The 13,878-nt window shown below is 38.0% G+C and overlaps 1 protein-coding gene and 1 pseudogene across 3 annotated transcripts in view; one reads left to right on the top strand and one right to left on the bottom strand.

The window, feature by feature from the left end:
- The window catches only part of FBXL2 (F-box and leucine rich repeat protein 2), a 78,582-nt gene that overhangs the window by 49,788 nt on the left and 14,916 nt on the right, over positions 1–13,878 (bottom strand). For all 3 annotated transcript variants that reach the window (XM_060022109.1, XM_060022110.1, XM_060022111.1), the window contains exon 2: positions 11,911–11,972. In XM_060022109.1, coding sequence (XP_059878092.1) covers positions 11,911–11,972 — 62 coding nt within the window. The remainder of the gene's footprint in view (positions 1–11,910; positions 11,973–13,878) is intronic.
- LOC132431850 (large ribosomal subunit protein eL31-like) lies at positions 370–760 on the top strand (annotated as a pseudogene).

Here is a 13,878-nt window from a genome sequence, read left to right as displayed (position 1 = left end):
GATCTAGGCAATAAGCATACATAGATGCCAGCACAAAAAAAGGAAACCAAACATTGTGTAACTCCTAATAAAAGAACACACCACCACATAGTCTTACTAAAGGGATAGAACCTGAGTCTGATCAAACCTCTGGATCCAGCTGTCAATTTCCAAGAAATACAGATAAAGGAAACATGCTGAAATTGCACCATGAGGCTGCAATTAGCAAAACCCAGACTGTGGGAACTTCCACAATACATATCAAATAACCCAAGTTCTTCAACAGATAAAACATGTAGAACAGAAAGAGATGGACAGGAGACCTGTTGATTATTAGAGACTTAAAGATTTATTAAATGAGCAAGACTAGCTGTTTTTTTCCAACTGGAGCCCAGCAGGATGACTCCCGCAAAGAAGGGTGGCAAGAAGAAGGAGGGCCAGTCTGCCATCAACGAGGTGGTGACCACAGAATACACTATCAACATTCATAAGCACATCCATGGAGTGAGTTTCAAGAAGCGTGCCCCTCAGGCACTCAAAGAAATCCAAAAATTCATCATGAAGGAGATGGGAACTCCAGATGTACACACTGACACCAGGCTCAACAAAGCTGTCTGGGCCAAAGGAATAAGGACTGTCCCATACCGTATCTGTGTGCAGTTGTCCAGAAAAATGTAATGAAGATGAAGATTCACCAAACAAGCTCTACATGTCGGTTACCTATGTACTTGTCACCATTTTCAAAAATCTACAGACAGTTGATATGGATGAGAACTGTTGATTGTCAAATAAAGTTATAGAACCGCCAAAAAAAAAAATGGGCGAGACTAAACTGTAATGACTAAGGATGCACATATGGATGATAGATCTATAAAGAAATGAAAATACAGTGAAAGCTATAAAAGTCAAGAAAGTGTTATTTCTGGAGAGGGAAGCAGTTATCATTTGGATGAGAAATGGAGGTGCTTCTTTGGTGACTGGCAAAGTTTTATTTACTGACCTAAGTGATGGCTAGGGTATTTGTCTAATATTTATGTTTTGTGTGGTTCTCCAACTATATATTATACTTCATAATAAAAACATTTTTAAGAAAAAAATGTTTCAAAGAAGCAATAATGGAAATTGATAAATACTTGAAACTGAACAGTAAAAAGAAACACTAAACTTCAAAACTTGTGAAATTCAACAGAAGTAGAGCTTTGAGACTATCACTCAAAGAACTTATCTATTATTAGATGAGGGAGTTGAAAAATAACTAGCTAAATGTCCAACTTAGGCAAGCTAAAGAAAACACAGTTAACCGAAAGAAAGACAAAGAATGGGATTTAAAAAGCTAGGAGTGGAAATCGTTAAAAAAGAAAAAAGAAAATAATAGAAAATAATAAAACCAATGTCATCAAGAAGACAAGAGGATGTAGAGAAAAGGGAACGCTTGTACACTGTTGGTGGGAATGTAAATTAGTTCACCTACTACAGAAAACAATATGAATGTTCCTGAAAAAATTTTAAATAGAATTACCATATGATTCAGCAATTCCACTTCTGGGCATATGAAATAAAAAAAGGATATTGAAGAGATATATGGCCTCCCATGTTTACTGCAGCATCATTTACAAGAGCCAAGATATGGAAACAACATAAGTGCCTGTCAACCAATTAACAGATAAAGATGTAGTAATACTTACAATAAAATATTACTCAGCCACGAGAAAGAAGAAAATTCTGCCCTCTGTGACAACATGGATGGATTCTGAGGACATTATGCCAAGTAAGATAAGTCAGAGAAAGACAAATACTGTACGATATCACTTATATGTGGACCTAAAAGTCAAACTCATAAAAATAGAGTAAAATGGTGGTTACCAGGGTCTGGGGGGAGGGGGAATAGTACAGATGTTGTTTAAGGATACGAACTTGCAACTACTAGATACGTAAGTCCTAGAGATCTAATAAACAGTATAGTGATTACAGACAACAATACTGTAGTATTAAGACCAAACATGCTAGGAGACTAGATCTTAATTATTCCCATCACAAAAAATAAATGATAATTATGTGGTGTTCATAGGTAGCTAACACTACAATGGCTATCATATTACAATATATAAATGTACCAAATCAACATGTTGTACACCTTAGATTCATACAATGTTATATGTCAAATACAAATACATATTTTTTAAAAACTGTTACCACCTTTGGAAACACTGGCTTTATCAAGAGCTGTAAAAATGTTCTCCTCCTTTGATCCAGTAATTCCTCTTCAGGAAGTTATCATAAAGAAATAATTCAACAAAACAAAAAATTTTAATTTCAGCATTTTCTAAAATTTTATTTCAGCATTATCTAAAATTTTTAAAAAGCAACCGAAAGGTTAAGTAAATCATGACATAAACTCCATGGACTATTAAGCAGCCATTGAAGTGGTAATTATGAAAAGTATGTGGTAATAGGGAAGAGTAATCATTAAATGTTAGGTAGGAAAAAGCTCAGAGGAAAATGCTACATTCCAAGCACTTCCAACTAAGCACAAATAAATATATATATGGGCCAAGAGTAGAAGGAAACTAAACTGTGCAAGATTTCCCAAATACAGCATGATTTTTTGCAAGCTGTTTCCTCTGCCTTGAATGTTCTCACACACACAGGCATACATATGCATACACACACATAAGTACACATTCAGATACATTCCCATATACAAATAAACATGCCCAATACACATACTACCATACACAAATATATACTAATGTACACAATGTTCTGGGCATAAAAACAGATACATAGATCCATGAAACATAATAAAGAGCCCAGGAACAAACCCACACATATATGGTCAATTAATTTATGACAAAGGAGCCAAGACATACAATGGGGAAAGAACAGTCTCTTCAATAAATGGTGCTGGGAAAACTGGACAGCCATATGTGAAAGAATGAAACTGGACTCCTGTCTCACAACCACAAAAATTAACTTAAAATGGATGAAAAGACTTGAATGTAAGACCTGAAACCATAAAAGTCCTAGAAGAAAACATAGAGGGTAAGCTTCTTGACCTAAGTTTTGAAGATGATATTTTGGATTTGACACTAAAAGCAAAGGCAACAAAAGCAAAAATAAACAAGTGGGACTACATCAAACTAAAAAGCTTCTGCACAGCAAAGGAAACCATCAACAAAATGAAAAGGCAACCTACTGACTGGGAGAAAATATTTGCAAACCATATATCTGATGAGTTAATACCCAAAATCTATAAAGAACTCATACCACCCAATAGCAAAAAAAAATTCAATTAAAAAATGGGCAGAGGATCTAAATAGACATTTTTCCAAAGAAGGCACACAAATGGCCAAGAGGTACATGAAATATGCTCAACAACACTAATCATCAGGGAAATGAAAATCAAAACCACAGTGAGATATCACCTCTCACCTACTGGAATTGCTACTATCAAAAACACAAGAAATAAGTATTGGCGAGGATGTGGAGAAAAAGGAATGCTTGGGTACTATCAGTGGGAATATAAATTGGTGCAGCCACTATGGAGAACAGTACAGCAGTTCCTCAAAAATTTAAAAACAGAACTACCATATGATCCAGCAATTCCACTTGTGGGTATTTATCTGAAGAAAATGAAAACATAACCCAAAAGATACACACTATCATGTTCACTGTAGCATTATTTACAACAGCCAAGATATGGAAGCAACCTAAGTGTCTATCAATGGATGAATGAATTAAAAAATGTGAGATACAGATACATATATGAAAATTATTCAGCCATAAAAAAGAATGAACTCTTGCCATTTGTGACAACACAGATGGACCTCAAGCGTATTATGCTAAGTGAAATAAGTCACAGAGAGAGAGACAAATACCATATGATCTCACTTATATGTGGAATCTAGATAAAAAAACAAAACAAAACTGAGCTAATAGATACAGAGAACAGATCTGTGCCAGAGGTGGTGGGAGGGTGGGCAAAATGGGTGAAGGGGGTCAGAAGGTACAAACCTCCAGTTATAACATGAATAAGTCATGGGGATGTAACATGCAGCATGGTGATTATAGGTAATAACACTGTACTGCATACTTCAAAGCTAAGGGAGTAAATCTTAAAAGTTCTCCTCACAAGAAAAAAACCTCTGTAACTATGTACAGTGACAGATGTTAACTAGACTTATTGTGGTGATCACTGTGCAGTATGTACAAATATCATTATATCATACACCTACGTCAATTATATATATATATACATATAATCTCAATTTTTTAAAAAAAAGATTAGATTTACTGTGTTATGCAACATAAAATCCAGGACAAACACAAGAAATTATAACATGTTTAGAGAACCTATATACACACTCAAGAGGGAGAGAACATGGCCCTAAACATAGGGAAAGTCTTAGGTTGAACTAGGTGAAAGAAGGGGTGAGCAAAAGATTAGCACTTTCTCTATAAATAACAAATGCTGGAGAGGGTGTGGAGAAAAGGGAACCCTCCTACACTGTTGGTGGGAATGCAAGTTGGTGCAGCTACTATGGAGAACAGTATGGAGGTTCCTCAGAAAACTAAATACAGAATTACCATATGATCCAGCAATCCCACTCCTGGGCATATATTCAGACAAAACTACAATTCAAAAAGATACATGCACCCCTATGTTCATAGCAGCACTATTCACAATTGCCAAGACATGGAAACAACCTAAATGCTCATCAACAAATGAATGGATAAAGAAGATGTGGTACATATATACAATGGAATATTACTCAGCCATAAAAAAGAATGAAATAATGCCATTTGCAACGACACGGATGCAACTAGAGATTATCATACTAAGGGAAGTAAGTCAGAAGGAGAAAGACAAATGCCATATGATGTCACATATGTGGAGTCTAAAATATGACACAAATGAACCTATCTATGACACAGAAACAGAATCAGGGACAGAGAGAACAGACTTGTGGTTGCCAAGGGGAGGGGAGGGGAGGGATGGAGTGGGAGTTTGGGATTAGCAGATGCAAATTATTATATATAGGATAGATAAACAACAGGGTCCTACTGTATAGCACTGGGAACTATATTCAATACCCTGTGATAAACCATAATGGAAAAGAATATGAAAAAGAATGTACACATATGTATAACTGAATCACTTTGCTGTACAGCAGTAATTAACACATTGTAATTCAACTACACTTCAATAAAAAATAAATTTTTTAAAAAATTGGCACTTTCAAGAAGGAGAATGAACATGGGAGAGAATAAATTAGGGAATGACATTTTCAGGGACTGGAAATAACTCAGAGTTGCCAGAGTTTACAAGGAAGTTGGAAAAGAGTGAGAGATGAGATAGAGTAAGAGATAATAAGTGGACAGTTCTGGGAGAATAATTTAAGTCATAACAATTTACATGGAATTTACACTAAAGGCAACAGGAAAGGTTTTAAGGAGGAGAGAAGCAAAATTAGTAAGATAAAAAAGAAATTGATAGAAAGTTGCAATAATAATCGCAGTGAATAAAATACTTGTTTTAATCATTAAAACACCAAATTATCCTCTTAAAAAGATTATTAAATGGAGACACTATTTGAAAAAACTGGATGAAAAGATGTAGATGATACAGTAGTATTAAAAACAAGAAAGGGGGTCTTCCCTGGTGGCGCAGTGGTTGAGAGTCCGCCTGCCAATGCAGGGGACATGGGTTCGTGCTCCGGTCCGGGAAGATCCCACATGCCGCGAAGCGGCTGGGCCCGTGAGCCATGGCCGCTAAGCCTGTGCGTCCGGAGCCTGTGCTCCGCAACGGGAATGGCCACAACAGTGAGAGGCCCGCGTACCGCAAAAAAAAAGAGCACAATGAGATGCTATTCTATACTTAAGACATGTAAAAACACTAAATTTTTGAAAGGAACAACTCAACCGAGTCTCTTAGCCATTGTTTGTATGAAGGCAAATTGATAAGACCACTTTGGAAAAACAACATTACTATATGAAGTTAAAAACCTGTACAGTCTATGACCCCCAACAATTCCACTCGGAGCGAGTGGAATTTCATACATTTATTGGCCATTTGTATTTCTTCCTTTGTTCAGATCCTCTTCAAACTTTTTCTAAGAGCTAATCCACCTCATTCTTAATAATTTTTAAGAACTGATGTATGTGTGTGTGTGTGTGTGTGTGTGTGTGTGTGTGCGCGCGTGTATGTTGAAGAAGATAGCCTTTGCTTATAATGTGTATTCGAATTATTTCACCTACTACTATGCTATTTATCTTTGGTGGTATATTTTGCCATATTTTACTATTCAAAGAATCAAACTTCCCAATCTTTTCTGTTTTAACTACTGAATTCACAGCTTTTAAACTAACAGGTCTCTAACATAACTTTCCAGGGATAAAGCTCTGGAGTAGAATGTACTAGATCCATCCTTCCTATCTGTGGAGCTCTACTGGTGTTTCATGCCACCTCAATGTACATTTAAAAATCTAAAGGCATCATCAGAGGTCTAATGTATAAGCATAACCCCAACCGAGACTAAGGAAGATTTGCCTCTGCCATGATTCGGACTTAGATGTCAACCCTAAAACAGTACATAATAGTATACAGAGGAAGGGCCTTTAAGCTTCTGCATCTGATTTCAACACACATTAATTTGGTCCTCATGCACGGTAAAAATAAATAAATAAATAACAACAATAAAAATGAACAAACCAAAAAAACCTCTTTAACAAAAAAGAAAAGTCTGCATAGATGTTTAAACATGAATTTGTAATATGTACCCCCAAAAGATCATCTTACCTGTTAGGCTGCCTTGGAATATATATAAGGCATCACAGGCAGCAGGAGGTGTAGGTACCAGTCCTTGAAAAAGTCCATGGAGTGCTGCAACCAACCAGCAGGCAAGAACACCCACTCAGAAAAAATCTATGAGTTTTTTTTTCATCTGATCATCTTATTGCTAGTTTTAAGACTACTCAATATTATTAATTCACAGATCCCTTCTGTTACCCATTTCTAGTTTGTACTTAACAAGTTTTACATTTGCCTTTTCTATCCTGCTTTCACTTATAAAAGATATTCAAGTTCTCCCTCTCTATCCTTCACTCTCACACAGTTCAACAAATAGCTTGTAATTTTTCTTCATTTTACAATTTTCCCTAGCAAACTAGTAAAACCGCCAAATTATAGGTAATTTTGTAGTTGATTCCATTTGCCCGAAATGATTAGCCTCACCTCTCCTGTTTGAGGCCATCAAACCTTCCTTCATCAAGCTAACAAACATGATCAGGATTTAATTTTGTCATGGATCCACATTTTTGTTTTATTTTTTATTTTTTGGACATGCCACACGGCATGTGGGATCTTAGTTCCCCAACCAGGGATCGAAACCGCACCCCTTGCATTGGAAGCTCGGAGTCTTAACCACTGGACCGCTGGGGAAGTCCCCACATGCATTTTAAAAGGAAATACAATTATACAGATAACGGTGATTTAGTTTTTAAAAATATGTCTAATACCTCTAATAAGAGGTTTATTATTTATTACTAACAAAAGCCATGTCTTCTCAGAACGTTTTAAAATATTTACTGCATGTAGCACTCCCTATTCCTATGAAGTTTACATGCATTTTCATTTTATCACTAGCGCCTGAGAGCAACCATAACAGAAGTAAAAACTTAAGGTCAAACAAATTAATATTAAAATTTATAATCTGAGTTGTGAGCCAATATTTGCTCATATAAGACTTTTCTCAAAAGAGGAATGTTTCCTTCCAAGAGACTGCCTTTTTTATAATACAAAATAATTAACAGTTGTCATAATACCACCACTATTCTGCTCAAGCTCCAGTAGTAGTCAGTTTAATGTCAGATGGTAGTATACAATTTCCATTGAGACTGAATTAGTGTAGGTTGATGAAATGAAGCACCGGGCTACATTAACTTACTTAATAATCAGGTATTTTACTGAGACTGTTATCAGTAGCATATGTTAAGATCCATATCAGGACAGCTTGCTTTTTTCAGTTGTTTGTATTAAAACCAACTGCACTGTCAACAGTATTTATTAAGTATTCAGAGATCCAAAATTGATATTAATTAATAATAATAAGAGGGACTTCCCTGGTGGTCCAGTGGTTAAGAATCCACCTTCCAATGCAGGGGACGCATGTTCGATCCCTGGTTGGGGAACTAAGCTCCTCCATGCTGCAGGGCAACTAAGCCCATGTGCTGCAACTAATGAGCCCACACAGTGCAACTACTGAGCCTGTGCACTCTAGAGCCTGTGCCACAACTAGAGAGCCCACGTGCCGCCACTAGAGAGAAGCCCGCGTGCCACAACGAAAGATTCTGCATGCTGCAACTAAGACCTGACGCAGTCAAATAAATAATAAATATTTTTTAAAAATAATAATAAGAGATAACATTTATTTAACATTTATTAAACGCCAGGTACTCAGAGCCAGCCAACAACCCCCTAAGGTAAGAACTATTACTATTACAGATATGGGAAATTATGGCCCAGAGAGTGAAGTCACTTTAAGGTCACACAACTAGTAAATGGGGAGAGCTGAAATCTCAAGCAAGTTTAGCTCCAAAATACAGACAATAACAACGAGGATAAATACATGCAAGGAGAACCCAACTCACTAACAGATATAGACATTACAACAAACTATATATTCCCATTGTTATAAGCATTATATAACTGACTCCCTAGGAACAGTAAAATTACAAGCTATTTGTTGAACTGTGGGAGAGTGAAAGGTAGAGAGGGAGAACTTGAATATCTTTAATTTATAAGTAAAAGCTGGATAGAAAAAGCAAATGTAAAAGCTTGTTAAGTAACAAACTAAAAATGGGTAGCAGAAGGGACCTGTGAATTAATAATATCGGGTAGTCTTAAAACTAGCAATAAGATGATCAGATAAAAAAACTCAGATTTTTTCTGAGTGGATTCAAAGTGATATAGAGAGATGAAAAGTGCATAGTTCCAGGTACTTCCCTGGTGGTCCAGTGGATAAGACTCCACGCTCCCAATGCAGGGGGCCTGGGTTCGATCCCTGTTTGGGGAACTAGATCCCACATGCATACCACAACTAAGTCGTCAGCATGCTGCAACTAAAAGATCCCGCATGCCGCAATGAAGATCCCGAGTGCCGCAACTACAACCAGGATCAGCCAAAATAAATAAATAAATAAACAAACAAACAAACATTAAAAAATAAAAATAAAAAAATCACGTAGTTCCAGGTTTGTTAACGGTTCCAGAGGGTAAGCTGAAGCTTCACTTGATATGACCAGTAATGGAAGCTAGCAGAGAATTTAAGAGGGTGGTAACAGATGCAGTAAAAAATGGCAGAAGAGAAAGTGACCTTGGCTGCAAGCAAATAAGATTATCGTACACTCAAGGAATTCACACCTATTGATGAAGTAAGACTGAAAGTAAATAGGAATTCAACGAGAACAGGAACAACAGTCTGCTCTGTCACAAAGAAGTCTACTATATGAAGTAAAAATGTAAGCCTAAGACAGACCGAAAGTATGAAGACATCATTTATCTTAGCAAAACCAATCAACACTTAAGCTCCATGAGGTGGGGAATTTGTAGCACTCACTCACTTTGTTGTGGAATTAACGAACGATGAAGATGTCTGCTTTGGTAACCTGGCTCAAACCCTTCTTCAAAATTTTGCTTAAAAAGGGTAGCCGGGAAAGGGGAGAGCTGCTACTATTGAGAATAGAAAGTCTGAGAGTAAAATGGCAGAAATGATATAAAGACCAACAAAAATTAATATCTGGCTAGAGTTAGTTTTGAGAATGAAGAGTCAGAGAAGACCTGTTGTGGCAGTACTTTAAAATTTAAATTCCCTTTACAGACTCCAAAATTAGAACAGAAGTGGGAATGCAAATCTATGAACATTTGCTCCCAAATGACAATTCTTTTTTAAAAATCATCTATGTATGAGCCTTAGCATAATTCAAAAACTATAACTCCAGGATTTTTGAAAGCTGGGTCCATCATGGATGTTTAAAAGAACTAATACTTCTAAAACGGCAGTTCAGAAATCACACTAGCACGGAAAGTGATGTAATTCCAACACCCGCCCCGCCCCCCACCGGCCCTTCTTGGTCAGTAGGTAGAAACAGTACCATGGCTGAGTACAGTATAAAAGCTAACCCTACCAAAAGGGAAAGAGTATTAAGTTAGCAAACAGCAGCAGTACTCAGGAGAAGGGTGGAGTTTAATCACACTCCAGTGTTAAATGACTAACGTGGGTCGGTGTGAAGCTGGTTATGAGTCCCAAGGGTAAAAAGGACATATTCACATTACAGTTTGATGTCTGTGCTAGAAAAATGTTCAGACTAAGAATGAAACATTGCACAATTCTGGGAAACATCACTCACTCTGTGGTCTGGTGTGGATGGCATCGCCGACCGCTGCATAGTAACAGCCAGCCCACCCTAACCACGCTGGTTCTAACAACTTACGGTGCTTGATTAAGAACCTCTGGGTTTATGTGATAAACATATCATTCCTTCCTTGTTACCACTTTCTTAACTTTAAAATGGTCTAAAATGCCAAAGAATATTCTCTCTTAACTAAACAAATATTTATTTTGTTGAAATAAAACATAACTGCTGTATTTTTCATGTGATCCTGCCATGAATTAATTTTCTTCTTTATTAACTGAGTAGAATGAGCTCACGGCAACAGTGTCAAACAACACCTGATGACTAATGAAATGCCACCCTGAAGCCCCTAAAATGTGATCACCACCACAAAGACCCTAAGCCTTCACCCCATTCCTGACTCAAGAACAAAAGTCTAACATACAAGGTGGAAAAGGTGAGCAATCCGTGGCATTTATAGAGTAACTCTATGATGGACTCCAACATGTAAACAAAACACACATTCATACTCATCCCCTAAATGTTAAAATGAGATTTAGCACAGCCAGGGAACAGAGTAAGCTGCTCAATCTCTTACTATATATCAGCATTTTCCAAGGAATATTAAAAGCGTTCCATGGTCAGTAAATCTGAAATGCCACAACTATTCATCTGGGAGCATCACCATGCATATTAGCCTATTAGGGCTCTGAGAGGTTACGTGGTAAAGAAACTGGTTTTGTTAACCCAGTTTTTCCCATACTTACTTGATCACAAAACCTGCTTTTTTGTTTTGTTTTGTGAAATATCAGTGATATGAAGAGTTTGGGAAATGCCACTCAAAGATTACCATGTGTACGTGTATTAATTGTTTGTTAACAATTAAAATATAACATCCAAAATTAAATAAGATTTGCTTGATGCTTGCAGAGTACTAAAGGAAACTGCAGTGCCTCAGGTTCAACAAATGTTGGCTGATAGCTTTACTTCCCAAAACGACAAGCAAAATACCATTAACTGTATATTCAGTAATGCTAAAAAATAAAGCACAAAAAGCCTGTTCTATGGTAGTGTCACTTAGCACATAATTCTCATAAAGTGAATAAAAACATCAATATTTGGGCTGATAGCATTTTAAGTGCTCAGTAAGAACATATAGTGTAATTATTGATCAGAAAAACATCTAAATGTCTATGACTTCAGGAGCTCACAACCTTAATAATCTCTTCTCGTGTTACTGACTACATTGAGATAACCTACTAATACCCAAACAGTGGCACCTACTGAGGATTATTACAATACTTACCACATTACAAAAAGAATCCAGACCAATGCTACGTACATACTTAGTACATTCTGGATTAGACCAAGTAAAATTTAACAACAAGCTGAACAGCATTCTATAAAACAAAAACAAAAAGTCAGTTAGGCTAATTCTGTCTGTTTTTCTAAGCTATGGACTCATAGTGAGAAAGAAGATTGTCTTGGAACTTGATGACTGAATCATATCTGAAATCTTTAAAGTTTATCTACACTTACCTCAAAAGAAGTTCTTTGGGTAACTTTTTGTTAATAAGGCCTTCATCATTATTTGAGAAAACCTACAGAAAAAAAAAAGGGGATATTATTAAAATGTTCCTCAATCAAAAAAAAAAAGGGGCTTCCCTGGTGGCGCAGTGCTTAAGAATCCACCTGCCAATACAGGGGACAATGAGTTCGATCCCTGGTCTTGAGAGATCCCACATGCTGTGGAGCAACTAAGCCCGTTAGCCACATCTACTGAACCTGTGCTCTAGAGCCCAAGAGCCGCAACTACTGGCCCCACGCGCCACAATTACTGAAGCCCGCGCACCCTAGAGCCCGCACACCGCAACTACTGAGCCCATGCATTACAACTACTGAAGCCTGTGTGCTCTAGGGCCTGCATGCAGAAACTACTGAGCCCGTGTGCCACAACTACCAAAGCTCGCGCACCTAGAGCCTGTGCCTCACAACAAGAGAAGCCACTGCAATGAGAAGATTGCACACCACAACTAGTGAAAGCCTGCGTGCAGCAACAAAGACCCAACACAGCCAAAAAAAAACTGAAACAAAAAACAACTTAGGAATACATTTAACTAAAGAAGTGCCTGACATTATATATTGAAAACTTACACTAAACACTGTTGTGAGAAATTAAAGAAGGCTTGAATAAACTGAAACACATCCCATGTTCATGAATTGGAAGATTTAATAGCGTTAAGTTAGAAATGTTCCTCAGCTTTGTACTTATTCTGCTTGGGGTTTGCCAGCTATGGCCAGTCTGCTATTAGGCCCATCAAATGAATATTTAATGTCTGAGTCATACTTTCACTTCTAGCATTCCCAGTTCAGTCTTTTTATAGTCTTCCATCTTCCTGCTAAAATTTTCTAACTGTTCATCCATTCCAACTGTTCAACATCTGGACCATCACTGACTGTTTCTCTTAGCTCTTCTCCTGACCATGGGTCACATTTCTTTGTTTCTCTCCATGTCTCATAATTTGTTATTTCACACCAAATACTGTGCATAAAAAAATAATTAATTTACAAGGATCAATGAAACTAAGAGATGTTTCTCTGAAAAGAAAAAACTGACAGAGAAAGGGAGAGACTGGCCAAGATAGCAGAGTAGAAAGACACTGAGCTCACCTTCTCTCACGAGCATACCAAAATCACAACTATTTGCAGAACAACCATCAATGAAAAAGACCAGAATCTACCAGAAAAAGATCTTCTACAATTAAAGGAGGAACCACAACAAGATGGGTAGGAGAGGCAGACTCTCAATATAATCATGTCCCATACCACGGGGTGGGCAACCCACAAACTGGAGAATCATTATATTGCAGAGGTTCTCCCACAGGAGTGAGAGTTCTAAGCCCCACATCGGGCTCTGCAGCCCAGGAGTCAAGCACCAAGAAGACAAGCCCCCAGAGCATTTGGCTTTGAAGGTCAGCAGGGCTTAACTTTGGGAGGCTCAAAGGACTGGGGGAAACAGAGACCTGGCTCTTAAAAGGTGCACACAAAATCTGACATGTTCTAGAACCCAGGGCAAAAGCAGTAATTTGATAGGAGCCTGGGCCAGACCTACCTACTGGTCTAGGAGAGTATCCTTGGAGGAAGGTGGGGGGGAGCTGTGGCTCACCCTAGGGACACAGACACTGGCAGCAGCCAATCTTGGGAGCTCCTTCTACTGCGTGGACAATGGTGCTGCCAGGCACCACTGTGGAACCCTCCCTCTAGCTCATTAGCACCAAGACCTGGCCCATCCAACGGCCTGTAGGCACCAGTGCTGGGATGCCTCAGGCAAAGCAACTAATTGGATGGGGACACAACCCCACCTATCAGCAGACAGGCTGCCTAAAACTTCCTGAGCCCACACCTGCCTCTGAACATGGCCCTGCCCACCAGAGGGCTAGGACCCAGCTCCACCCACCAATGTGCAGGCACCAGCCCTGCCCTCCCAGAAGGCTGCTCTAGCCATTG

Source organism: Delphinus delphis, chromosome 10 (genome assembly GCF_949987515.2).
Source record: "Delphinus delphis chromosome 10, mDelDel1.2, whole genome shotgun sequence".
NCBI classification, from domain to species: Eukaryota; Metazoa; Chordata; class Mammalia; order Artiodactyla; family Delphinidae; genus Delphinus; species Delphinus delphis.
Note: the sequence above shows the minus strand (reverse complement) of the source record. Positions and strands in the feature narration are given on the sequence as shown.